General features: G+C 44.3%; 1 protein-coding gene across 1 annotated transcript in view; it reads right to left on the reverse strand.

Moving 5' to 3' along the window:
• Positions 1-27,561, reverse strand: part of Crybg1 (crystallin beta-gamma domain containing 1) — a 118,426-nt gene that overhangs the window by 49,759 nt on the left and 41,106 nt on the right. Inside the window, exon 2 of the mRNA XM_090338360.1 lies at positions 6,450-7,891. Within this exon, the coding sequence (XP_090194486.1) occupies positions 6,450-7,891 (1,442 nt within the window). The remainder of the gene's footprint in view (positions 1-6,449; positions 7,892-27,561) is intronic.

A 27,561-nucleotide genomic window follows, 5' to 3' on the forward strand; every position in this document is an offset into this window, starting at 1 on the left:
TACAAACCAATTTGCTACAGAACTATAGTCACTTTCCTGGTATTCAACATTTATTCTCTGTTTTGTTTATGAAACAGATTACCATGTACCCAGCTGGTCTTGAATTCTCCATCCTCCTGCCTTAGCCACCTAAGTACTACAATTACAAGCATGTACTAACATGCCCAGCTAACATTTGCCTTTTTATGTATGTGCCAATCCTGAGACATAATTCAGGGCCTGGGTACTATTCCTGAGCCCTTTTGTTCAAGGCTAGCTCCCTACAACTTCTGGGATACTAGTGGTTAATTGGAGATAAGACTCATTGACTTGGCCGGCCAGGTGTGGTGGCTCACGCCTGCAATCCTAGGTACTCAGCAGGCTGAGATCTGAGGATCAAGGTTCAAAGCCAGCCTGGGCACTAAAGTCAGTAAGACTCTTAACTCCAATTAACCACTAGAAAACTGGGAAGTGGTGCTGTGGCTCAAGGGGTAGGGTGGTAGCCTTGCGCTGAAGAGCTCAGGGAAAGTGCCCAGGCCCAGAGTTCAAGCCCCATGTCCTGGGTGGCAGCGGGTAGGGGAAGACACATGGACTTTCCCAGTTAGGATGGCTTTGAACTGTGATCCTCAGGTTGTAGCCTTCTAAGCAGCTAAGATTACAGGCACGAATCACTGGCATCCAGCCAGTGCCTTTTTATGAACCTTTTAAAACAATCCTAAATATACTATCAGCTAAGGTTTGTTTGCTTTGTTTTTAGTGCCAGTACTGGAGCTTAAACTCAGGGCCTGGGAAATAGCCCTTAGCTTTTTTGCTCAAAATTAGCATTCTACCACTTGAGCCACATCTCCACTTCCAGACTTGATGCTGGTTAACTGGAGGTAAGAATCTTATGTAGGAAGTGGTGCTGTGGCTCAAGTGGTAGAGCTCCACGACTGACCAAAAAAAAAAAAAAAAAAAAAAAAAAACTTACAGATTTTCCTGCCCAGATTGGTTTCAAACCACAATTCTCAGATCTCAGCTTCCTGAGTGGATAAGATTACAGGTTTACATCTGGCTACCAACTAGTTATTTTATCAGTAGTTATTTATTTTTGGTACCAATCATAAGGCTTGTTCTCAGAGCCTGGGCAAAGCCTCTGAGCATTTTTGCTTAAAAGTACTGCTCAAGTGAACCACAGCTTGCTTCTCATTCTTCCAGAGGTTAACTGGAGATAAGTTTCCTACACTTTTCTCCTTGTCTGGCTTTGAATTATAATAGTTATCTCAGCCTCTTAAGTAGCTAGAAATACAGGTGTGAGCCACCAGTTTGAAGTTTAAAAGGTCTTTTTAATGTATATATACCAAAGTCCGCCATATGGATGGACTTAGTTATTTACTAACTAACCAATGATTTGTGTTGTCACCATTTCCTGAGCAGTCACACTTCCTGTCTAATGGGATCACTACCTTCGAATGTACAAAGAGAAGGTGCTGTCCGGCATCTGCTCCTGGCTCCCACACTAACTGTGATTTGAACTTGGTCAAGTTACTTCTCCCCTGGCCTCTGCCTTCTCTATCTGTAAAAACAAACATAAACTAAACGGCTTAGAACAGAGAACAGCACTGCAGGACAGCGCTGCCTATTTTCATCCCTATATGTGTTTTGTTTTTTTTTTTCTGGTCAAACTGGGATATGAACTCAGGATCCTCAAGCTTGCTAGGCTGGTGGGCAGGCTAATACCCCTCTCCTATCTCTAAGCCTGCTTTACACTATCTTTAGAAGAGGGTATTGCCCGCTGTTCCCAAGCTGTGATAATGACTTTCATGCTTCCTGTCATCAGTGGGATCACAAGTCCACCACCACTTCCAGCTTCCTTTCCGTGGATAGAGTCTCATGGACATTTCTTCTCAGACTGGCCTCACATAGTAATCCTACCAATATTCCATGGCTTAGGACAGCAGTACCCACCACTGTATTCAGTTATGGCTTAAGATGTGTCTCTCACCTTTTCCTGTCTGGGCTGACCTTGAACAATGGTCTTCCCATTCTCCACCTTCCAAGTAACTAGGATTTCATGAATGTGCCACAAACACCTGGCTTCACTTATGTAGTCTGTTCATTTTTAGTGCCCATCCCGGGGCTTGAACTCTGTCCCTAAGCAAAAGATGCTACAGCACCACTTCCAACTCTAAGTAGTTTATTGGAGTTAAAGGTCTCTTGTAGACTCTCCTGCCCAGGCTGGCTTTGAACCACAATCCTCTGATCTCAGCTTCCTGAGTAACTAGGATTACAAGCATGAGCCACAGGCATCTACTCCCACTTATATTTTGGCTTTCACATATGGTTTGTTCTATTTATTCATTTAGTTAGTCGATTATGAGGCTTGAATTCTGGGCCTGGGAACAGTCCTTGAGCTTTTCAGCTCAAGGCTAGTGCTCTACCACTTTGAATCACAATGCCACTTCCGGTTTTCTGGTGGTTAATTAGAGATAAGAATCTCATGGACTTTCGCGCCTGAGCTGGCTTTGAACTTGGATCCTCAGATCTCAGCCTCCTGAGTACCTAGGACTACAGGCATGAGCAACCAGTGTCCAGGTTCACTTATGTTTTACATATCACTTATACATAAGCTTTCAGGAAAGGATTTCAAGGGTTAAAGACAATTAAGGGTAAAAAAAAGAAACACATTAGTCTAGTAGTTAGGAAAACAGAAGAGATACATAAGAACTACTCACAGTCAGATTGCCAAGCACTTGAGAAATGCTTCAATCTAGCTGACTTACTGTACAACTTTGTACATTCTATTTTGGGGATGAAACTGAAGCCACACAGCTAGATGGGGACGTGATTTGTAATAGGTACTGTGGTGTCAGATGCTGCAAGACTGCCCACTGAACTACTGTGATTGTATTTAGGGCCAGAAGTAGCTATCCCATTTTATACCACTTGGTTATCAGGAGATCTTTAAGATAGTCCGGCTTTAGAGAACACTTAATAATAGAACAAAAGGTGAGAAGGCACAGAAATCCATACTGTCTGGCAGCAGGTACTTGGCCTTTAAGAAAGGCTGGGCCTGGGGCCCTCCGGAAGAGCAAGCAGTGGGGATAGGAGTTGGTAGAAAGCCAGGCAGTAGGAGAATCAAGGCCTGGCAGCTTGCAGATGGCAGGATAAGCTGATAAACCCACACAACGACATGGGGGAGGGGACAAGCAAATAGTAAGGAAATAAGACAGGGTACTAAAACTTTTGGTGCCAGAACTGGTAAGAAACAGGAAGGAGACATACTAATCAGCGACTTTCAGGACACTAATTCTCACTATTAACAGTATTTATAATTTAAGGCCAATCTCAATACTCTGAAGATTGCTGAGGTGAGCTGAAGTGCTGTCCTCCACGGCCTGCGCATGCCACAGGCTCCCTGTCTATGCTGCATTGCTCTTCTAATAAACTTTCCTGTCACCTTTACTGTGTTCAAGTTCTACTGAAATTCTTCTCTCGTTAGACAAGGATGGAGGCAAACTTAGCTGTCTTAAGTTTCTGGTCAGACCTTCCCCTTGGATGAAATGAGAAGTCTGTGGTAGTGTGGTAGATATCCTCCAGTCCTTTCCAAATGAGAATTTAGATTTTTATTTTTATTAATATAACATTTTAATAATATTTTAATAACACAACATAGTATGTTTACTCTTTTAACAGCATATTAATAATATAGTATATAATTTAATATCTTAATAATATACATTTAAATATGAAATATTTAATCCTAATAATATTACTGTCATTAATATTTGTTTATAAATGTATCCCAGGAATTGCTTTATGTTACTGCAGGCTCATATTGTTAATTTTAAAGCAAAATTAGAATAAAGATTAAGGTTTTAAACCAGTATGCTTAGAAATAGAATGTTTACAGATGCAGAACCAACTAGTGATGGATGGTCACAAACCACAGAACATTAAAACAAATTCTCACCAATCAGGGCAAGGGATAGTACTCCATCAAAGATCAAAGCACACCCTATGATGTAAACAGAAAACCTACAAGCTAGCCAACAGCTCTCTAAGGACAGGAAACACATTAAAGATTTGCACTGAGATCAAAATACCATTTACAACCAAACTTCTGTGCTATTAAGCTCTGTTACCAGAGTCACTGCAATTAACCTAGTTAAGAATGATTAGAAGGAAGGCTCCTATAATTTCTGTCATAATGCCATCAGCTAAGGTTAGAGGGAAGAAGAATCTGGAAGTTGAAAAGCCAAAGTGGAATTTTCTTCCTATTTTAAATACACTATTTGAAGAATTTCAGCAGTCAGCACGTGGTAGAAAACTTGGAAAATAATTTTTCTAGCAACATTACAACCAGGTAACTTCTTGGTCATTTTTAGGTAGTTTTTCTATCTTTTCGATCAAGTTTTGTTTTGTTTTTTTTAATAGTCCAACTATCATCTTTACTTAGAATACGGTCATATGGGACCAAGTGCTGGTGAATCACACTTGTAATCCTACCTACTCAGGAAGTTTGAGATCTGGAGGATAGGGGTTCAAAATTAGTCTGGCAGAAAACTCCCAACATACTCTATCTCCAATTAATCAGGAAAAAAAAAAGCTGGACTGGAGTAGTAGTGGCTTTTACATAGTACAGCACCAACCAACAAGCAACAACAAATACAGTCATATGAAAAATCAAAGGGTCTCAAAACCCCTGTTGAATAGAAATGGGTCAGAGGAATAGAAAGAATTACTGATTTATGGTCCTATAGTTTGCCAAGTGTAAGGTACTGAACAAAACTAAATAAACTGAGGTGGAAAAGAAAATGTGTGTAGGCAGAAAACAATCAGTACTGAGAAAAAAAGGACATGTGGTTTAGTTCTAGGAAGCAGCACAAGAAGAAGAGCAGCATTGTAAGGTCCTTTCCTGGGGATGTTAGTTTACCCTATTCCTTAGCAGTGTAACATTTCTGGTTTGTCCACTGCTGCCTTCTGATTCAAGACAAATTAAGTGTTCCTAATCAGGTAAGGAAGCTAATGTTTCAGAGGTTTCAGCAATTCATTCACCTGGTCTTATGCAAATAATGAGCATCATTCCACTTAGGTTATTTTTTTCTCTGATGCTACCGTTACAGAATAAATAGCTGACTCTATCAAAGGTCTCCAGGCTAGCAGTGGGAGTGAGGTAACCCATGTTATTCATTAAGCACATTTTCCTCAAGTTCTTCTCAAACACACTTCCTAGTTCAGAAATCTAATAGAATGAAGCCATTCAGTCCTCAGAATGCTTATGCTGGGCAAATCATCAGCTCTTCTTAACTCTTCCACCTGTACTAAAGGATAGGGAATGGCTGTGTAGCCAACTACAACCTGTTCTGTAGACTGTCCTCTCTGCCCTGTTCAGTCTATACAAAACACATTCGCCATCAAGGTCCCAGCTCCTCCAAAAACAGAAACAAACAAACAAAAAAGCAGTGATTTTTTTTCCTTCCCTACACTTCTCCAGCCTTTACACTTTACCCAGAAAAGGAAGCCAGAAGCAATTACTCAGCCTTTACACTGGTTAAAATCCATCTGGCAGTTTAATCAGATAACTCACATTTTCATTTGGTTTGTGTGCTTTTTATGTGCCAAAAGGGCATAAACGTTTCAAGGGCAGCATGCTGAATCATCCCAAGACAGAAACTCCTCAATAAACATTGGTAAAATCATTAAGCTTAACTGCACCTAGTTACAGTCTGCTGGTTAGTGCCCTTTCATTTAGCATATAGTTTTCCAGCAAAAAGACTGACTTGGGTTGAGGGAGCTGATCAGTGGTAAAGTGTTAGCCTAGCTGTGTTCTATCTTCAGTACCAAAATGAAACACAGTGATCTTTCTGCATTTCAATAACTAAAAACTAGCATTCAGCCCCAGAGCAGGAAGTTTACGAAACGTTTACTATCACCACAGAGGGGAAGCACAACCAAGGTACTTGTATTACAGAGTACCTTTAAATGAATCCTAGCTACCTGGGGTGACCTGAAGATTGGGGTTTGAAGCCAGGAAAGGTCATGAGATTCATCTCCAATTAGCAACCAAAAAGCAGAAAGTGGAGTTGTGGCTCAAGGGGTACAGCAAAATAGGTAAGATAGCCCTCAGACCTTAAGTTCAAGCCCCAGTACAAGTGTATGTACACACACACACACACACACAGTGCACTACATTCTATAATAGGTCCCCCTGTTGTGCCTACATACATACATCTGGGAAAATTCACATAACTCGTCAGTCCAGAGAAGGCTTAGAACAGTAAGCTTCAAGAGAGATCCTAGTTTTACACTCATTTAACTCTAGATCTCCCACTGAGCTACACATTTTCTGACTGCCCCATCCTACCTTTGTTCAGGAAACTGGCCCTTCCCATTTTGGAGTCCAACTCAGGAGCAAATTCAAGGCAGATCACTTCCACAAACGCGAAGACCACCCGTTCCCCGCCCCCCAGCCTCTGCAGCCTACTCACAGGGTCACTTTAGTGGTCACCGTCGATCTGCCCACGCCGAACTGGTTCCTGGGTTTCAAGCCTTCGGGGTCGGAAGGTCCGGTGGCCCGGCCCAGCTCCCGGCCCCGGCCTTCGAAGTGGCTGGGGAGTGGACCCCTCTTGTGCTCGGGCTTGATCTCGGGCAGCAGCGAGCTGCTCTTGACCGTGAGCTCGCGGGGGATCACCCGCGCCCCGTCCTCGCCGCCATCCGCCGCCCCGGAGCCCTTGGCTCCCGAGCCGGGGTCGGGCGCCGATGCCCTCTTAGGCGGGGACTCCTTGGCGGGAGTGCAAGGGCCGCCGGCAGGCGCGCTGGGCCCGGCGTCCGGAACGCGGCTCCTGCCCTTCCTCTTGGTGGGGGATGTGGCGGCGGGCGCGGGGCGGCAGCGCTCGGGCTCCCCGCGGAGCTGCGCTCGGGGGCCGGCGGCCGAGGTTACGCCCCCGTCGGGCGCCGCCCGCGGAGATTTCACTTTCCTTTCCGCCGCCGCTGCCGCCACGAGGCTCCCGGGGACCGCGTCTGGCGCCACCTCGTCGTCGAACACCGCGTCGTCCCGCGCGGCGCTCTCGGGCGGCCCGGCGTCCGCGCCCGGGGAGTCGGTGGATTTCTGCGATCGCCTCCGCCGGCCAGACCTGCGTCCGCTCGACTTCCTATCCATGTCGTCCGAGTCGCCGAAATCTTCTTCTGCCGCGGGAGCGACTCTAACCGGCTCGTCCGCCGGCGCCACCTCGGTCTTGCACAAGTGGATGTCCAAAGTCAACACTTTGGAGGGATGCGCGCGCTCACCCGGGGCGGGCTGGCCGCACGCGTCCTCGGGGGGCTGGTGGCCGCCGCACGCACCCACGTCGGGGGCTGCCTCGGGGACCTCGCCTCGTCCTTCCTCCGACTTCTCCCGGGTGGGTGATCCCCGGGCTGCCTCCTGTGGGTGGCCAGCGTCCTCTCCGGGATGGCGGGCGTGTGCCTCTTCGCTCTCTCGCCCCGAGCAGTTGGGTGCTGAGGAATGCGGCTGCTTGGCAGCGGTGGTGGCATCTGGGAACCGCTCTCCCTCTGCCTGCAGGGGTTCTAATTGAGGTGAATCACAGTCGTGGCCCGGCTGCCCGGCCTGGGCACTTGGCGAGCAAGGTGACATTTCAGCCGCGGCGTCGCCCGAGGTTGCCTGGACACCGCCCTCGCCTTGGGTCTCCTGGGAGGAGCTGTCTTCGCTCGGGTCCGGTGGCTTGGGCTGGTGGTTCTCACCTTTGCTTTTCTCACTGGCTCTTGCAGGGGCGTTAGAAGAGGTTAGGTCTTTGGGAGAGGCTGGCTTGGTGTTTGAACTGGTGGAACTCTCGGAGCCATTCCTGGTGTTCCTTCTCCTTCCAGCCGCGAACAGAGTGCCAAGTTTCCCCAAAACCGGCTTCTTTCTGGTATCTTCCGGTGGTTGTGCTCTGGACTGGAAAATAAAAAGGGGTCAGGGAAAGGAAAGTGAGAATCCGGGTTTTCTCCCCTTTACTAGTACATCACAGAGTCACTAGAAGCCACTAGTCACTAGTCACAGAGTCACTAGAAGCCACAGAGTCACTAGTTAGCGTGTTAAACTAGAGACATTTCATTTCAGTTAGACCTCTGGCTGACATTGCTAAAATAAAATGGGGAGGGCGGATGGGGAGGGTCCCGGCTCACACCTATAATCCCAGCTGCTCAGGAGGCAGAGATTTGAGACGCCGCATTCAAAGCCAGCCGTGGCGGAGTCCAATTGACTAGCAAATGGCTAGTGTGGTTCAAGTGAAAGCTTTGAGGGTAAAGGCCTGGTGAGAGTGCAAGGCTCAGACTGAGTTCAAGCCCAGGTGCAGGCACATTGAGACTGAGGCAGAGACGAAGAGAGAAAGTGGGGGGGGGGGAGACAGGGAGACACAGAGCGTCTTTATTACATTCTTACCAAAAAAAAAAAAAACCCTCCCTAGTTTTATTTTTTTGAGCTTTTACTAAATGGAGTTCTAGTGCTGCGTTAACTTGGAACGGCATTTCCTTTCATTTGCATTCTTGGTTTCTTAAAGGCGATCAATGCACAACGCCCAATCAACCCAGACGACCGCGCACTGCTCAGTTTTTGCCATGTTTCTGCTGTTACCGCCTTCCTCAATAAAGATGCGATTCAGAACCTGGGAGCGGGGCGGGGGGCGGCGGCGCGCACCGAGGCACCTGGAGATGGGGTTCCAGAGCCACGCGGGGCTCCTTTTCTAGGGGGGAAAGGGGCGAGGGAAAACGACGGACTGGACGCCCACCCCACCCCCAAACCAGTAAGCAGTCACGAGGGCACCACACCTGCAGGAAGAAAACATTAGGAAAGTGGCACCCCACTCCGCCGGAGCGGCGCGGCGTTCCTCCAATGGCGGAGGCCCACTGCATTCAAACTCCCGCCGCCCCGCCCAAGCCCGGCTTCACGCGAGCGCCCGTCGGGGTGGATAAATACCGGGAGGGACCGGAGACAGGGGGTGGGGTGGGGGGGTGCTGGCTGGATCGGGATCGCCCCGCACACCTGGCCGGCCGCCCGGGTACGCGGGCGGAAGGAAGCACGCGGCCCGTGGGATCCGCCCTCGGCGGGCGGGGCGGGGCGGCGGGAGACCCTCCGCGGGAGTGTCGGAAGGAGGCGGAGAGGGGAGAGCCCGCCTCTGACTCCGCCCGGAGCCGCGCGACCCGCACCGGGAAGCGGATGCTCGCGGGAGAAATCAATAAACGCAGATCCCACTGGGAAAGTGTTTGCCGAGCCGAGAGAAAGGATGGAAAAGGAGGAGGCTGGGAGAGGAGCTCTGAGCCCACCGTGGCCTCTAGGTGCCGTACAGTCCCCCCAAGAATTAACTCTTTGCTAGGCACCAATGCAATGATCCTAGCCTCCCAGGAGGCTGAGATCTTCGGATCCCGGCTCAAAGCCAACCCCAAGGAGGAAAGTTCACGAGACTTCAATTAACCAGCAAAAACTGGGAGTGGAGCCGTGGCTCAAGGGGTAGAGAGCCAGCCTTGAAAAAGCTAAGGGACAGTACTCGGGCCCTGAGTTTAAGACCAGTACCGACACAAAAACAAAAACAGATCACTCTTACACTTAGAACCCAGGTGCTAGCTGGAGACCTGATGAGGGAAAAGCACGCGCCCCACTTTCCTAGGGAGGCCATGTGGACTCTCTGCAGAGATGCATGGCTCACTGACAGGGGCCCCATTTCATTGGAGCTCCCCCGGGCTTCGAGATGAAGCATCTGTTCAGGCAGCCCTGCAGTGTGAGGGCCTGGTGAGTAATTCTGAGAGTTACCCAACGGCGGAGACAGGGGGGGGGGGTGACGAAGCGGTGGGGAGGAAGTTCCCAAAGCAATTCCAAACCATATTCTTTCGGTCCATTCCGGCTGTCAGATCCACTCAGGACAAGGGGAGGCGCCCACCCACCACTGCCCTCCCCTCCCCCCTCTCTCCCCCAGAACAGAGCTGCTGAACCCATGGCTCAAGAGGCAGATCACACCCCCCACACACACATACTCCTCCCCACCCCGCCAGAGCCTGGGCCTGAGACGCGCCAGGTGGAACTTTGGAGGTACAGAGCTGGACTAATGGACTAAGGATGGCCCAAGGACGGAGCCCTTCTCCCAGCTCTCAAGACTGAGGCGGTGTGCTGCTTAAAACCTCACCAGAGGTTGTTGCTCGGAAAACAAACAAACAAAAAACTGAAGCTATCCTGGCTTTCCAAGGAAACATTTGGATTCTTTTACTACGAGTCAAAGGTATTTCATGATTTTACATCATAGCACATATTCGCAAGCCCTCCAGTGTGTTAGGACACCTGCTAAGTGGTTTATGTAGGTTTTTTTATTTTCTTCAAATAGTCTTCATGCTAGGTAGTCTTTTTATGCCCATTTGTCAAGGATGTGTAGCCAATGAAGTCTTTCTGAGTTTTAATATAGAGTTCTTTGTCTCTGCCTGGACAGGCCATTAAACCTACCTTGAAGAAGTTGCAGGAGGAAAGTAGGTTAGAATCTGTTGGCTCAGTTCCAGACCTTGCCCCAATACAACTAGGCCTGGATCATGCTCTCCTGCCCCAGGAGAGAATTATGTTGTAATCTCATTTTCCCATGCTGTAAAATGTCCAGTCAGCAGCAGCTTTCTCTCTGCTCACTATAGTTATTTCTTTTTCAAGTTTTGGCTAAATTTGCTTTTGGGGTTTTTTGGTTTTGTTTTTTTTTTTTTTATGCCAGCCCTGAGGCTGGTTCTCTGGGCATAGGCATTGTGTCTGAGGGTTGGTTTGTTGTTTGATTATTTTTCCCTCAAAGCTAATACTCTACCACATGAACCACAGCTCCACTTCCTGCTTTTTAGTGGTTAATTGGAGATAAGATTCTCACAACCTTTCCTGCTCCAGCAGATGTCAATGTGTGATCCTCAGATCTCAGCCTCCTGAACAGCTTGGATTACAGGCATGAGCCATCAATGCCAGGCAAAAGTTGCTTTTTACAAAACGAATTACTTGCTCTTCAATTTACTATCAACTGCTTGATTCCTCCTGCCCTCCAGTCATTCAGACTCTTTGGCATTTGCCAGATTGAACTGCTGAATTTTCTAAAAGAAGCTTTTGGAACATGTAATGACATAGGTGAATCTCAAAACATAATGCTAAGTGGGTCTAGGGGTTCAACTCTGTAGTAGAATGATTGGCTAGCACTCTTGAGGCCCCACAGCCAATCTCCAACTCCATAAAACTCCATTATCACATTTATATGACATTGAAGCCAATGTAAATCTAATACATAATGATAGAAAATAGATTGACAGTTGTCAAAGGCAAGAGGTGGAGGAGAGGGAATTATGATTAGAAGGAGACACAGAAACTTTGGGGGATAATGGAAATATTCTATATCTTAATTGTAGTGATTGTTACATATGTGTACATACTCTTCACACTTCATCCAACTGTACATTTAAATGAGCATATCAACTAGGCACTGTGCTTCACAACTAGAATCCCAGCTACAGGCAAAACTGCTTGAGCCCAAGAATTTGAGGCATGCTTGGGCTGCATAGCAAGACTCTGACTCTTTAAAGAAAAAAAAATGAGCATACCAAAATTTGGTGTAAATGGTATCGTGGTAAAGTTGTCTTAAAAATAAAGCTTTTGCCCTCCAACATAGAGAATACGCGTACAGTGTGTGGTACTGCCTGTCTGACTTCAGAACACATTTCACATCTTAGTAGGAAGGAAGACCCTTGAAGTCATTTGGAAGGGCAGAGTCATCTACGAAGAATGCAGCTTACCCCTGGGGGCTGTGATAGGCAGAAACAGATCTTTGATTATGATTTGGCTAAGCAGAGTTCACAAGATCCCATTCCTTGTATAAATGTCAGAAATCTGTGCTGTCTCTTCATTTAATGGAAAGCTAAAGGCCAGGACATTTAGGAAAATTATTAATATGTTGCAGTATGTGCAGTATCATACTTATTGTTCTGTGTGGATCTGTTAAGTTTGTTTTGATTTGATTACCACTTGGTATCACTGATTTAAATTTAGAAATACTTCACCTAAAATCATTTTTGGAGGATAAAGAAATATTATTTGAAAATGTAATCAACCGTTTTTAAAATACATCTTTCGCCAGGTTCTGGTGGCTCATGCCTGTAATCGTAGCTACTCAGAAGGCTGAGATCTGAGAATCAAGGTTCAAAGCCAGCCTGTACATGAAAGTCCATGAGACTCTTATCTCCAATTAACCACCAGAAAACTGGAAGTAGTGCTGTGGCTCAAATGGTAGGGGGCTAGGCTTCAGCTGAAGAGGTTAGGGAGAGCACCCAGGCCTAGAGTTCACGGCCCATAACTGATATAAATAAATGAACAAACAAGTACATTTTTCATGTATTACCTCCCTTTTCATTCCTTGATAGAACATAAGCCAGGAGGAAAAATGGCCTATGTGCCTTCTCAGAAGCCATCACAGAGGCCTCTGGCTGCAACAGGACATCAAGTATTTGCGGTGCTAAAGAATTTAGGAAAGGAGAGCTATGGTTCAAATGGTAGAGTGCCAGTCTTGAGTGCAAAGGCTAAGCAAGAACACAAGACCCCTGAGTTCCAAGAATTTAGGACCCAGGAGTGGTGGGTGGTACATACCCACAGTAACAACACTTGGAAGGCAGGAGGTCAGCTTCAGCTGTAATAGCAAGTTTGAGGCCAGCCTGAGCTACATAGAAAGGCCCTATCTCAAGAATAAGTATATGTGGAGCTGGGAGTTTGGGCTTGCCTAGCATGTACAAAGACTAGGGTTTGATTCCTTGGTACCACATACATAGAAAAAGCCGGAAGTGGTGCTGTGGCTCAATTGGTAGAGCTCTAGCCTTGAGAAAACCCAAGGACAGTGCTCAGGCCCTGAGTTCAAGCCCCCAGTTGACAAGAAAGAAAAAAAAATAAGTGCATATATATATATATATATATATATACAGAAACAATTAAGAGCATCCTTCTTCCCTTACAAGGAGTTCTCACCACGCTTGAGTATAAAACAAAAACCAAATGAAAATCTTTTCTGCCCAACACAGTATGGTCAAGAACTAACTTTTTGCCCACGGGAGGATTTTATGCCCAGACGCTGCTGTTGGCGCACACACTCAGCTCCTTCAGTTTTACTGCTGGGCCCCAGCCCAGCATTGACTCAAGAAGGCGGGTCAAGCTCTTTCTACATGCCCTGACCTGTGCATCCTTCCAGAATGTGGTCATCAGAGCACCAACAGTCTTTATGAAAACGTTTCTGATTCCTGAAGATCCCACTCTGTTCATTTCTAGAATTTGCCTTAGCTCTTAACTTCTCGTCAGCCATGATGAGCATGATTCAAGTGGATATTATTAAAACTAATAGAATTAGCAATATTAGTTTAGGTTCATAGCATATGTTTGGGTGCTTAGCCTTTGGTTTAGTGGACTTTTTTATCTGAATAGGTAAAAGCTAAGGAACAGTGCCCAGATTGTGAGTTCAAGTCTCAGTACTGGCATGTCCACCTGTACATGTATATAGATACACGCAAACACACACACATATTCGCGCGCACACACAAAGAGTGAAGACGAGCATTTGCCCTAAAGGATCATAGGGATGAACACACTCTTTAGTTACAGCTAATGAAAAGCATTATAAATTTAAATTGCCACATCCAGCCCTTTTGGTTCACTTTCCTATGGTAACACAGCAGACCTCCAGAGTTCTCTTCTCCACCATCTCTCCTCAGGCACACAGGGAGTAGTCTTGCTTGTCCCAGTGCTGTCCTAACACTTATCACTACTTCCAATGCCCATCCCATCTCCTAGGCTCACTAGCTGTTGTTTAATCTCTGGTATATTGTTTTTCTGGGGACTGGCATGGAGGTTGAACTGTTTGCTGCCACCTAATACCACACAACAAGCATGTCCCATTGTGCAAAACAAATTTATGATTACAATTTTTTAACTTCCAAGTTTCCTGGGGCTTGAACTCACGGCCTGGGCTCTATCCTTAGGCTTTCTCAAGGTGAGTGCTCAACCACTGGAGCCACAGCACCACTTCCTCTTTTTCTGTGTCTGTGGTACCAAGGAATAGAACCGGGGGCTTCGTTCATGCTAGGCAACCACTCTACCACTAGACCACACTCCTGGCCCAACTTTCAGGTTTAATAATGTCAAAGAGAAAGAAATACGGGAAAAAAAGAAAGAAGAAAGTGAGAGAAAGAGTGAGAAAGAGAGGCATTACTGAAGATGAAGTCAACATTTATGAATGAGGTTAATTTCATTACCTAAAGAGTTTAGTCCAGTGATAGTGGCTTACACCTGACATCCTAGCTACTCGAGAGGCTGAAATCTAAGGATCTAAGTTCAAAACCAGATCAGGCAGAGAAGTCTGTGAGACTCTTGGCAGAAGCTGGTGGTGTGGTAGAATGCCAGACTTAAGCAAAAAACGTAAGCAAGAGCACCGGGCCCTGAGTTCAAACCCCAGTACTGGTACAAATAAGTTTCCTTTAAAAAAAAAATCCCCAGATTCAGGGAAGAATTATGTTGAAATCATTTACTTCTTGACAAAGACAAAGTAAAAACTACTTCTTTAAAGCTAAAAGACAATATTGAGGATTGTTTGAATTGTGGGATCAATTACTTAGTAATTTCACTAACAATTATTGAATATCTACTTTGTGCCATTAGTGTCTTCTTACTTTAAAAAGGCAAATCATAAGCCAGGTTCCAGTGTCGCACACCTATAATCCTAATTACTCAGGAGGCTGAGATCTTAGGATCACAGTTTAAAGCTAGCTAGTGAGAGGAAAGTCTATGATACTTTTATCTCCAGTTAACCACCAAAAACAAAACAAAACAAACAAGCAAAACAACCCAGAAGTAGGGCTGTGACTCAAATGCTAGAGTGCTAGCCTTAAGGTAAAAAAGCTCAGGAACAGCAGCTAGGCCCCAGAATCAGCACAAAAATAAAAGGAAAAAAAAAGGCGAGCTATGGCTCAAAGAGAGTAATTTTCCTAAGACATAAATCAGGCTTTCTAGAAGTCAGCTCAGTAATGGTTCCTATTTGATAATATAATATGTTACTAGAAAAAATCAGACTTGCCAGCACAGTGGCTCAGACCTGTATTCCTAGCTACTCAAGAGGCTAAGATCTGAGGATCAAGGTTCAAAGCCAGCCTGGACACTTATCTCCAATTAACTTCTAGAAAACAGGAAGTGGGACTTGGCTCAAGGGTAGGGCGGTAGCCTTGATCTGAAGAGATCAGGTCAACGCCCAGGCCCAAAGTTCAAGCCCCATGACTGACAAAAAAAAAACCAAACTACACAAATTTTCATTTTAATATATAAATATATATGTATGTGGCCAGGAGTTTGGCCTAGTGGTAGAGTGCCTGCCTAGCATGCACAAAGACCCAGGTTCGATTCCTTGGTACTACACACAAAAAAATAAGAAATAAAATACAAAAATATATATATATATATGTATGTATTTTTTTTAAGTCTAAAGGTGATGAACGTAAGTAATGAGTACATTTCTTTTTTTTTTTTTTTTTTTTTTTTTTTTGCCAGTCCTGGGCTTGGGCTCAGGGCCTGAGCACTGTCATTGGACTTTCTCAAGGCTAGAGCTCTGCCACTTGAGCCTCAGCACCACTTCCAGCTTTTTTTCTATGTATGTGGTACCGAGGAATCGAACCCGGGTCTTCATGCATGCTAGGCAAGCACTTTAACCACTAGGCCAAACTTCCGGCCCCATGAGTACATTTCTTTCTTTTTTTCTTTTTGGCCAGTCCTGGGGCTTGAACTCAGGGCACTGGGCACTGTCCTTGGTTTGAGCACAGCACCACTTCCTGCTTTTTCCTGTATATGTGGTACTGAAGAATCAAACCCAGGTCTTCATGCATGTTAGGCAAGCACTCTACTACTAAGTCACATTCCCAGACACTGAGTACATTTCTTTTTTAAGCACTGTTACCCCTCCCTCCAAAACAGTATCAAGATTCTACCTTACCCCAGTTAGAATGGCCATTATCAAGAATCTAATAACAATAGATACTGTCAGGGATGTGGCAGGGATGTGGTGGGAATGTAAACTTGTTCAACCACTCTGGAACACAGTATGGAGGATTCTCAAAAGACTAAACATAGCACTCTCCTATGATCTAGTAATCCCCTGCCTAGGTATTTACCCAAATGACCACAAACAAGGCCACACTAAAGCTATCAGCACAACCATGTTCAGTGCAGCATTACTTACCATAGTTAGGACATGTGACCAACCCAGACGCCCCAGAGTAGATGAATGGATCAAGACGATGTGATATATATACACATGGAGTTCTATGCCTCCATTAGAAAAAAATGACATTGCCCCATTCATAAGGAAATGGAAAAAATTAAGGGAAGCAAGCCAGGCCCAAAGAAACTCAGGTTGCATGTTTTTCCTCATTTGTAATAACTAGAATATGTCTATGATATTCTTACCAGGGGATCACAATAGTCCTATTGCTAAGTGCATAAGACCATATATAATGAAGCGTATCAAAATGACCTACGAGAACTGGATATGAGCTGGGTGCTGGTGGCTCACACCTGTAATCCTAGCTACTCAGGAGACTGAGATCTAAGAATTACAGTTCAAAACCAGCCTCAGGCACCAAAGTCCATGAGACTCTTATCTCCAATTAACCACCAGAAAACTAGAAAACTGGAAGTGGTGCTGTGGCTCAAGTGGTAGAGCCCTAAGCTGAAGAGCTCAAAGACAACACCCAGGCCCAGAATTCAAGCCCCACAACTGACAAAAAAAAAATGGATATGAGGTTCTTTTTATGTCTGTATGTAGTTGTTTCTATTTTTTCTTTCTGTTTCAATTTTCTATACCCTTTGTGTTATATATGAGCTTCTCTGATCCATGCAAGGGAAAGGGAATCACAGAAGCATCAGGACAAGGAATGAATTAATGCAACAAGACACTCACTAGATACTATGTTAGAAGCAAACTTTACAATTTGAGGATGGGGAGTGGGGCATGGTGGGATGGAGAAAATGAGGTGTGCCACACTTTCTCAACTGTGTTCATTGTATGGAATGCATTACACTTATGCACATGCTCATTTCCAGGCCCAACAGTTCAATAAGAGATGAGGAAGCACAGGGCAGGTAAACCTGCCCTTGTGCTGGAACTCTGCTTGGAATTGTGGTAACAGTGTAAAGGACGTGCAGAGATTTCTGCTGGCTTACCTTTCTTGTCAATGTGCCAGGCACCTAATCATAATGGAATGTAGAAACTGACTCCTTTTGACCTTTGGTTTTGGTTGGGTTCAGTCAGTGTGGATCATTGATAGGAGGTGAGAAAGACACACACACACACACACACAGAGGAGGGTTGAGAGAGAGAGACAGACAAACTAAAAGGACATCAAGCCATTATTTCAACATGTTCCCTTTAGGACATATTGAATGTGCAGTTTGACAAGGCCTTTGTCAGGCAGTCCTGTCCTGTAGCTAGAAATAGGTTCTAGAAATAGCCTTCTCCTTCAGACAGGTCAAAAAGGGTCTCAACAATAATAATAAAAAAATAGATGTCAGTGTAATCCTCACTACACAGGATATGAAGATCTGAGGATCATGGTTCAAAGCCAGGCCAGCAGAAAAGTCTGTGAGAGGAAATGGCACTGTAGCTCAAGTGGTAGAGTGTTAGCCTTGAGCGGAAGATGTCAGGGACAGTGCCCAGGCCGAGAGTTCAAACACCATGACCAACAAAAAAAAAAAAAAAGAAGGAAAAGAAAGAAAGAAAGAAAAGTCTATGAGGCTCTGATCTCTAACTCCGCTGGTACCGTAACCTTGCATTTCCAGCCTCCAGAGTGACATCCTCTCTACCTTCCAGAATACCTTCTGGCACAATCTCTTCTAGTATTCTGCAATAGGGCCACAATACTCCCAAGTAAATCTGCTCTTCTTTGTGCTTTAAGTCCTGGAGCCTCCTACCTCCCATGACTTGTGCCTCAGGGCCATCATGAAGTAAAGGGAAGGGTTACTGGAGGCCCAGCACTGTGATAAAGCATCTGATAACTGACGGCCAGCACAAGGTGCACAGTGCGTGATGGTGACTTGGGTTGGGGCGGATGGGATAACAGGATACACAAGATCTGCTGCAGACAAAGACACGATTCAAAGCATGCATCAGCTCTATGCCTGGAGTTCTGCATTTGATATTGCAGATTGCAGGTCAGGTCACAGGTAACAAAACCCGTGTAAAGGAGAAGTCACAGATGGAGGGGAGGACCTCTATCCTCTTCTGTTCATGTGACAATAATTTCTTCATCTTCTCTTACTTACAAGTGCAGCTGAGGCTGTTTAAAATTCCCTTCAGAACTCAACTCGAAGGAAGTAAATAAATACATACATAAATCAGTAAAGCCCTCTACTCTAACGCTATGACAAAGACAGAAGCAGTGGGGGCAGGGGGCAATCAATCATTACCAGATACCAAAGGATAGACTGAAAGAATCTAAAAAAAAAAGTTGGGGTGGGAATGTGGCCTAATGGTAGAATGCTTGCCTAGCATGCACAAAGCCCTGGGTTCAACTCCTTAGTGCCACACACACAGGAAAATCTGCAAGTGGTGCTGTGGCTCAAGTGGTAGAGTGGAAGCCTTGAGCAAAAGTGCTCAAGGACAGTGCCTAGGTCCTGAGTTCAAGCCTAAGGACTCGCCAAAAATAGGTATACAAAGTAAAATGAGAAGAATGATAGGAGAAACACAACCACCACACTCAATGTGCAAACAGAACTAGGAAACTCCATGAAACCGGTGGAGGAAGGGGATTGTGGGAAGGGAAGAGGGATGAAGGGTGGGCTATGATCAAGACGTACTGTACACACAGATGGATGTGGTCGGTCAAAGGTAATATTCAACTTTCAAAAAGAATTAAAATTATGTTTGTGCATAAGGTCTTAGAAGAGGCTGTGTGAGTCAAGAACTTTTTTGACCACCATTGGACTCCTTAAAACCTTGGATATCCCTTTTAAACTATTCTGTATTACTTTTCTCAACTACTCAAGCTAGTGGGCTATGTGTTTCTTGGGATGAGTATCCAAGCAACAAGTGTGTTTGATGGTGAAGAAAAACTAAGCATAAATTCAACAGTCACTCAAGCATTTTCTCTTTCTCACAAAGGTACCTGTCAGATGAAATTAATTTGCTTTACAGCTGAGCTATATAATAATTTAGCAAATATTTTTCTTGCTCATAATGTCTAACTAAAATGAAATATAGGAATTTGTGATTGATTGCAAAAGTACTTCTTAGCTGCCTCCTGGGTCATATGCTTATCCTGATTAACATTATCAACTCACTAATGAGGGAACTTAATTTAATGAACGTTTAGGTAAATGGAAAAATGGGAAATTGCTCATTATGTAGTCAAATGAGATCTTGGACTCAGGAACAAAAGAAAGAAAAGAAATTACTATGCAATTTAAAAAGAATGGTCGGCACAACCTGTTCAAAGATCAAGAGTGGTTACTTTAAAATACTATTGAGCCCCCAGTGGGCCTGAGAATCTAAGTACTAAAGAAGCAAGGACTAAATCTTTAGCTAGGAATGGATGAAATTGACCAGGAACTAGTCCAGGAGAGAGGACGGACAGACTGAGGCCTTCCTACCAGCCTCTGAGGACCACCAAGGAGGCAGCACTGAGAGGTGATGGAGACCAGCGGAGGAATGGAGAGGGCAGCGCTGAGAAGAAGGGAAAAGCCTTTCCAACCCAGCGCCATTAACAGAGACCACTAATAGCAAGAACATGAGCCACCATGTTCCGATGCATTCTGCTTTTTAATTTGAAAAATATTAGCCAAGTATGGTGACATACATCTGTAATCCCAACCCTGAGGAGCCTGAGGCAGGAGGATCTCAAGTTTGAGGCCAGGCTGGGAATGTGGCTTATTAGTAGAGTGTGTAACATGGTTTCAATTCCTCAGTACCACAGCGAAAGCCAAATGTCACACTCAAGTGATAGAGTGCTTGACTTTAGCAGAAGAACCCCAGGAATAGTACCCAGGCCCTGAGTTCAAACCCCTGGCAAAAAAAAAAAAAAAAAAAAAAGTTTGAGGCCAGTTTGAGCTCCATAGTGAGACCTTGGGAGAAAAAGAAAGGACTAGCCAGGCCCCAGTGGCTCATTTCTGTAATCCTAGGTACTAAGGAGGCTGAGATCTGAGGATTATGGTTCCAAGCCAGCCCAGGAACAGAAATCCATGAGACTCTTATCTCCAATTAACCACCAGAAAACTGGAAGTGGGACTGTGGCTCAAGTGGTGGAGTGATAGCCTTGAGCAGAAGAGTTTAGGGACAGCAGCCAGGTCCAGAGTTCAAGCTCCACTGCTGTAAAAAAAAAAAAAAAGACAAAAAAGACAAAAAAGAAAGAAAGGAAAGAAGGAAGAAAAGAGGGAGGGAGGGGGAAGGAAGAAAAATGTCTTTGTGAAGATAACTCAGAATATTATCATTGATCCTACTAATTCCACATCTGCTGTACAGAGGGTGGAGAAATACACAGAAAACCATACATATAAACATGCTTTCAAAGCATACAATATCCAAGTGACAGTTTGTATTAAGAGTCTGACATAGGGCTGGGAGCATGGCTTAGTGGTAGAGTGCTTGCCTAGCATACACGAAGACCCAGGTTTGATTCCTTGGTACCATATACACAGAAAAATCAGGAAGTGGTGCTGTAGCTCAAACGGTAGAACACTAGCCTTGAGAATGCCTAAAGGCAGTGCTTAGGCCCTGAGTTCCAGATCCAGGACTGACACAAAAGAGAAGAGTCTGACATGGGGCTCAAAATGTGCCTTAGTGGTAGGGTCCTTGCCTAGCATGCATGAAGCCCTGAGTTCAATTCTTCAGTACTACATAGACAGAAAGGAAAAAAAAAAAAAGTGGTACTATGGCTCAAGTGGTAGAGCTCTAGCCTTGAGCAAAGAGAGGCTCAGGGACAGAGCCTTGGCCCTAAGTTTAAACCCCACGACCATCAAAAGAAAAAAAAAAAGAGTCTGACATAATGCTGATGCTTTATACTACAGGCTGAGGTTGAAGGTGCTAAGTAACTACTGAGAGCCTAGTTTGACTGATGAGATGAAGTCTAATATAGCAGGGCGTCCCATGCAGTTTTCAAGAGTTAATGCATCATCAGGATGCATCTCTAAAGTGTGACAGCTGGAATTTTAAAAAATAACCACAAGTCTATTATTTACATTTTTTTGTTGTTGTTGTTGCAGATTATGTTAGCAGATACTAAGTCCAGTACGCAGGCCTTGGCTCATCCTGGGTAAAAGACCCTCACTTTCACTTTCTGTAACCCTGACTCCTTTACTTTCTTCTTAGCAAGTGGTACAGCTCCAGCCTTGCAGCAGCAGCAACAACAACAACAACACACAACAACAACAACAACACACACATACACACACAAAGTGAAATGTTGAGGCTTGAACTCAGGGCCTTATCTTATCTAGTCCTGATTTGATGGTACTGGTGCTTGAACCCTAGTCCTTGCACTTACTAAACAGGCCCTGTATCAGGGAATTACATCCCTTGGCCCAATTTCTTCTGAGCATAGCACCGAGTGTGTTTTAAACACTTCTTAGCCTTTCATCGTTTCCTCTTGTGATTTATATCAGCTAGCATTTTTTCAGTATTAACCATTGCTGGGAAATCCATAACAGCCGTGTGAGGGGTGGGCGCCATCCTTATTTCACATCTTCAACAACTGCAATGTATACATGATTTGTCTCAGGTCACAACTGGTGGGACAAGGATGCATGGGTGTGATATTTCTTTTCTCTGTCCTTTTCACTGGCTGCATTTTCACACACACTCCCCATACATATACATACACACAAGCAGAGTTTCTCTATATTTCATACACATACAGACATGAAAAGGGGAGAAGGAGATAGATCACTTAAGACACAGAAGTAGAAGCAAATCCTGCTGCAAAAGGAGGAAGGGTAGCCAGACCGGTATGGTAATCCAAACTTTTCAGGAGACTGAGTTCCCATAAGACTCTTATTTCCATTTAACCAGCACAAAGCCAAACCTGGAGCTGTGGTTCAAAAAGTAGAGCACTAGCCTTAACTGAAAAAGCTAAAGGACAGTGTCCAGGCCCTGAATTCAACCCCTGCCTCCTCATACCAGCACCAGAAAGACAAAACAAACACACACACACACACACACACACACACACACACACACACACACACACACACACGAAGGTAGGACAGGAGGAGGAGCCCAAGTAAGGAGGGGAAACAACCCTGGGCTAGGAGGGGCAGTTCCAGTCATGCCCCAAGCACTGCCTCCAAGATGGAGAGGCTCACCCTTTAGTAGACTGGGGGATGGGAGAGCTACAATAGTCATCTACCTGCCCGGCATTCATCAGCAAGTGTCTTTTTTCACTGCCTCTCTACTCCCTTTCCATCTCAAAAAAGATCAACTTCCTTTCCCCTCCTGTGGAGCCCAGCTTTGTATCCCCTCCTGTCTTTTGAGGGGCTGGTGGGGGGTGGGGGGAGGCTGGAAATCAGGACTAAATCTATCTCTCCGAGGAGACGATGCAGAATCTATTGCTCCTTCAGCTGTGAAAAATCGAACATTTCCTTGTGGGCCCATTCTTCCTGGCAGGAGGTGTGAGCTGGGTGCCTTCTCTCTGCCTCAGCTTGTGAGCTTGGATTGCATTTTGCAAACCCAGCTCCTGTACGGGCTTGAGGCGGACAAGCCTGCACACCCAGGCTTTCCTGCACTGCCCTCCTCCTCATTATGCCTGGAGACACAGGCCACAGGCTCTGCCCATTTCAACATCCCCAGTTAAAATTAAAATTCAGATGTCGTTCCCACTAGCCACTATACCACAGTGCTGCCGGTGTGGGTATAACACTGTGTACCTTTCCGTTTATCTTTAATCTCCTGTTGCAGAGAAAAATCAAGAGAGAACCTTCAGAATCATCAGTAGGGGCCCCTCCTACAGCTCTCCCAGCCCAAGCTTGTCCAGCCACGAGAGTTCCAGCAGTCTACTTATAACCTTTTTAGATATTTACAATGGGGCACTAATAAGATGGCTGGTCAAAACCAAAACAGAACCCCAGAATTTCACTTCTTAAACTTCAAAGACTTTTTGAAGTTTCATCATCACATTACTCTTATACCTAGGTGCTTGGATTTTTAATTTTTTTTAACTTGGCAAATCATTTCTTAAAATGCCATTTGATACCCAGACACTAGTGGTCCACTCCTATAATCCTAACTATGCAAGAGGCTGAGATCAAAAGATCTTGGTTCGAAGCCAGCCCAGGTAGAAGAGTCTGTGAGACTCTTATTTCCAATCAACTATTCAGAAAAGGCCAGAAATGGCACGGAGGCTCAAGTGGTAGAGCACTAGATTTGAACACAAAGAAGCTCAGGTAAAGTTCCCAGGCCTTCAGTTCAAGCCCCAGGACCAGCAAAAGAACTGCAATTTGTTTTGCAACTTTTCTATTTTGGTAAAATATAAAGAGACTAATTCTATAAAGATTTCCAAAAGAAAATCAAAGCTTACACCTTAGTGTAAAGACTTCTCAATAAATTTATGAAGCCATTGTGTCTGAAATTACCAATGACGGGGAAAGTGTTAAACATTAAAGTTTTAATAGAGAAAAATGAATGTAAAATGCTTGGCTCTTGCTAAAGTTTTATACCTGTGTCTGTATGATTAAACTAGTAAATAAATTTTAATAGGCCTTACATAAACTTCTTTTTCTAAAAGGTTTACAGGATTTTTTTTTCTCTTAACTTATTTTAATCCCCAGCACTTCTGGAATGATAGGGTTGTAAGAAGCTAAGTTGTTCCTATAAATTTCTGCACCCTAATAATTCCCCTTTGGGGAAAGTATGTGCAATACATAATAAGTTGCCAAGGTGCAAGGCAGGCAGATGCGAGCTGCTGGCAACCAACACCCACTGCAGAATATATTTGAAAGATAACCTATATTTTAAAAGAATATGCAGTAGATTTCGAACTCATGCTACTGTGAAGAGAAAGAAAATCCATCTGGCCTTTCAAAACAATGTTTCTCTAAGAGGTTTGTTTGGGTTTTGGGGGGTTTTTTTGTGTTTTTTTTTTCTCCTCACCAGGCTAGATATCAGTTTATCTTTAAAATTGACAGAGGCGGGGAGAAAAGCTGTTTTGAACTCCAGGGTAAGAACAGGATTAAATGAATTCTTTAGAGCACACCCAACCACAGGACTATAAAACAGAAACAGTGGTAAGAATGGCAGAACAAACTCCATTGTATTTAACAAGAGTAAGCTTGCTAGAGACCCCCAACTTCTTCATTTCCACTCAAGCTAAAGTTCCCAGGGAACTCAGCCGCCTCCTTCTCTAGTCCTTCTATTCACAAGTGCTTAAGATGATACAAGCCAGAAAAAAGTTTATGAAGCTATTGGATGCTATTAACACTAATACCTTTAGATAAGTTCAAAGCAAACTTGTAGGCAATGAAGAAAAAAAACTGCTTCATTTCTTACCATGGTGTTGCTTTCTTCCCAGATTTCTATCGAAGCACCAAGATAATATAAGAAATAGTTGATAGTTGGGCCCACATAACCAGAAAGAACCAGCTTCCTTCGGCCTCACACCTGGCCTCTTCCTCCTGCTCTGCCCTATTCAGCTGTGGCCAACTCACCAGAAGGACTGACACTGACTGTGTGAAAAGTACATCTAAGAAGGGTGTGTTTGATTCTAGAGTTGAAAGAGTTAAAGAGGTGTGCCCTTTTTTGGGGTGTGACATGAAGTCAAAATTGCTGAAAGACAAGGGAGAAGTCCTAGGTTGTTTGGGGAAAGTTGTCTTGAATATCTTAAACCATATAAAAAAAATCTGCTAAAAAAAAAAAAGAAAAGAAAAATCTTTTACAGGTGGATGAAAGTGAAGAGGGGAAAGGGAGTTTGGAATCTTAGCTTTGATTTCATTTTCTTTCTTTCTCTGAGGAACAGGTCAGTTGTCTCTTTTTCTTTTTTTATGCTAGTCCCAGGGCTTGAATTCCAGACCTGGGCACTGTCCTTGAGCACTTTTGCCCAAGACTAGCAGTCTGCCACTTGAGCCACAGCACCACTTCCAGCTTTTTCTATGCATGTGGTACCAAGGAATTGAACCCAGTGCTTCATGCATGCTAGGTAAGCATTCTATCACTAGACCACACTTCTGGCCCTAAGGCTGGTTTTTTAAAATTCAGTTTTGTTATAATTTCAGCTTTTACTTACTTGGGCACTTTTTAAAAAAAATTTATAATTTTTTTATTGTGATTAATAGAAGGGTTACATTATATTCACCAGATAGAAGGTGCATAACTTCACAAACATTGATACCCTTTCTCATGACATGGTCCCTCCCCCGCTTATCTTCATTTCCCCCCTTCCCTATCCAATTTCAAATAACCAATTAAGCACATATAAAATATATCGGATAACAAGGTGAAATATTGTAACAATATGAGATAACCAAGGGATGGCAAAAGAGATGAGAGATAACATAGTACATTAAGAACAACAGTCACTCATTATATGGCTTTTGTTTCCTTATCCTGGAGTTCCTTACATTTAGTGTCATACTATTTGGCCTTATGTCTCTAGATTTTGTTCTATTGTAAATCTCTGCTAGGAGAGCACTTGGGCACTTTTTTGTTTAGTTAATGTGAAATTATATCCTACCAATCACATCTTGGGTCACATTATTCAGTAATATGTGTGAGTGCAGAATGTCAGTTGCCTGTACTTGTAATCCTAACTACTTAGGAGACATCCATCTGAGGATTGAAGTTTGAAACCAGTCAGGAAGACAGAGACTTATTTCCAACTAGCCACCAAACAAACAAAAAAGTAAAACACCTTGAGCAGAAAAGCTACAGGACAACAACCAGGCCCTAAGTTCAAGCTCTAGAATAGGCACAAAACAATAAAAATAAAAAAGACAACTCCAATTAATGTCGCTCCTTCCTTAGCCCATGCAAAGAACCATTCTCCCTTCTTCCTAGGTAAGTTGCTCTTAAGACAGAATCATGGCCTAGTGGTGAGTGCTTGCCTAGCATGCACGAAGACCCAGGTTCGATTCCTTGGTACCACATACATAGAAAAAAGCCGGAAGTGGTGCTGAGATTCAAGTGGTAGACTGCTAGCCTTGAGAAAGTCCAAGGACAGTGCTCAGGCCCTGAGCCCAAGCCCAGGACTGGCAAAAAAAAAAAAAGACAGAATCACATAGAATTGATCTTTTGATGATTTGCTTGTTCTCTTTTGATTTTCATTTCCAGGAATCAAACCTAGGATCTCGCCCTCACACATGTCCTACCACTGAGCTACATTCCCAGGCCTTGACAGGCTTGTTTCTTAGCACAGCTACTAAACACTACATCCTCAATGGCCACCCATCCTGTAGCATGTCAAATATTAAATTTATTCATTCAACAAGCCTTCAACAAGGTTGATGGTTCTATGACCTAACATCAATAAACTCCCAGTTTGAGGTACATGGAAGGAATAAAGACAATACATAAAGGAAATACAAGAAATATGTTATGTAGAGATATGTATAGGATACTGTAGGTATGTAGTAACAGCTACCATTGATGAATGGTCCATGTAGAAAAATAGTGCTGTGTTAAAGTGGTGTCATTTGAATTAATATTTGCATGTACCCTACCTATGGAGGTTTTTTTTCTTCCTTTCTAAAGAAATACTATAGCTGAAAGCCAGGTGTCTGTGCCTTATACCTGTCATTGTAGCTACTCAGGAAGCTGAGATCTGAGAATCGAAGTGTGAAGCCCATCTGAGCAGACAATCTGAGACTCCTACTTCCAATTAGCCAGCAAAAAGCCAGAACCCAAGGTGTTGAGGTGTGACTCTAGTGGTAGAGGACCAGGCATGAGCAAAAAAGCTAAGCAAGAGCATGAGGCCCTGAGTTTAAGCCCCTTGTACTGGCATACATGCACACACCCATAAATGCATCCACACATGTGTGCACACACAAATACACGCAAATTGTAGTGGATAAAACCTTATACATTACTATTCATCAAATTAATAAATCAATTCTGAGGAATCATTCATGTTTAAAACTTTGGCATTATGACTGTAAGAGCATAAACTGAAAACAAGAATTTTCTTCCTAGCTCAACCTGGCAGAAAAGATGAAGCAGGGGCTGGGAGCATGGCCTAGTGGTAGAGTGCTTGCCTAGAATGAACGGAGCCCTGAGTTTGATTCCTCAGTACCACATACACAGAAAAGGCCGGAAATGGTGTTGTGGCTCAAGTGGTAGAGCACTAGCCTTGGGAAAGTCCAAGGTCAGTGCCCAGTACCCGAGTTCAAGCCCCAAGACTGGCAAAAAAAAAAAAAAGATATGAAGCAGGTTCTATCTTCTATGTGGGGCAGCCCATGTGCCCACCATCTAGGGGATAGAAAAGACAGGACTTGACTCCTAGAAGCTCATAGACACGTCCATAAAACAGCCACCAGTGCACAGGCAGACATATAATTAACTGCTGTCATGTGTAGAGCTGAACAAGTTCAAAGGGGAGCTCAGTGAGGGTGTTGGCACAGCCCACGGAGCA

Source organism: Megascapheus bottae, chromosome 8, assembly GCF_031878675.1.
Source record: "Megascapheus bottae isolate mThoBot1 chromosome 8, mThoBot2.hap1, whole genome shotgun sequence".
NCBI classification, from domain to species: domain Eukaryota; kingdom Metazoa; phylum Chordata; class Mammalia; order Rodentia; family Geomyidae; genus Megascapheus; species Megascapheus bottae.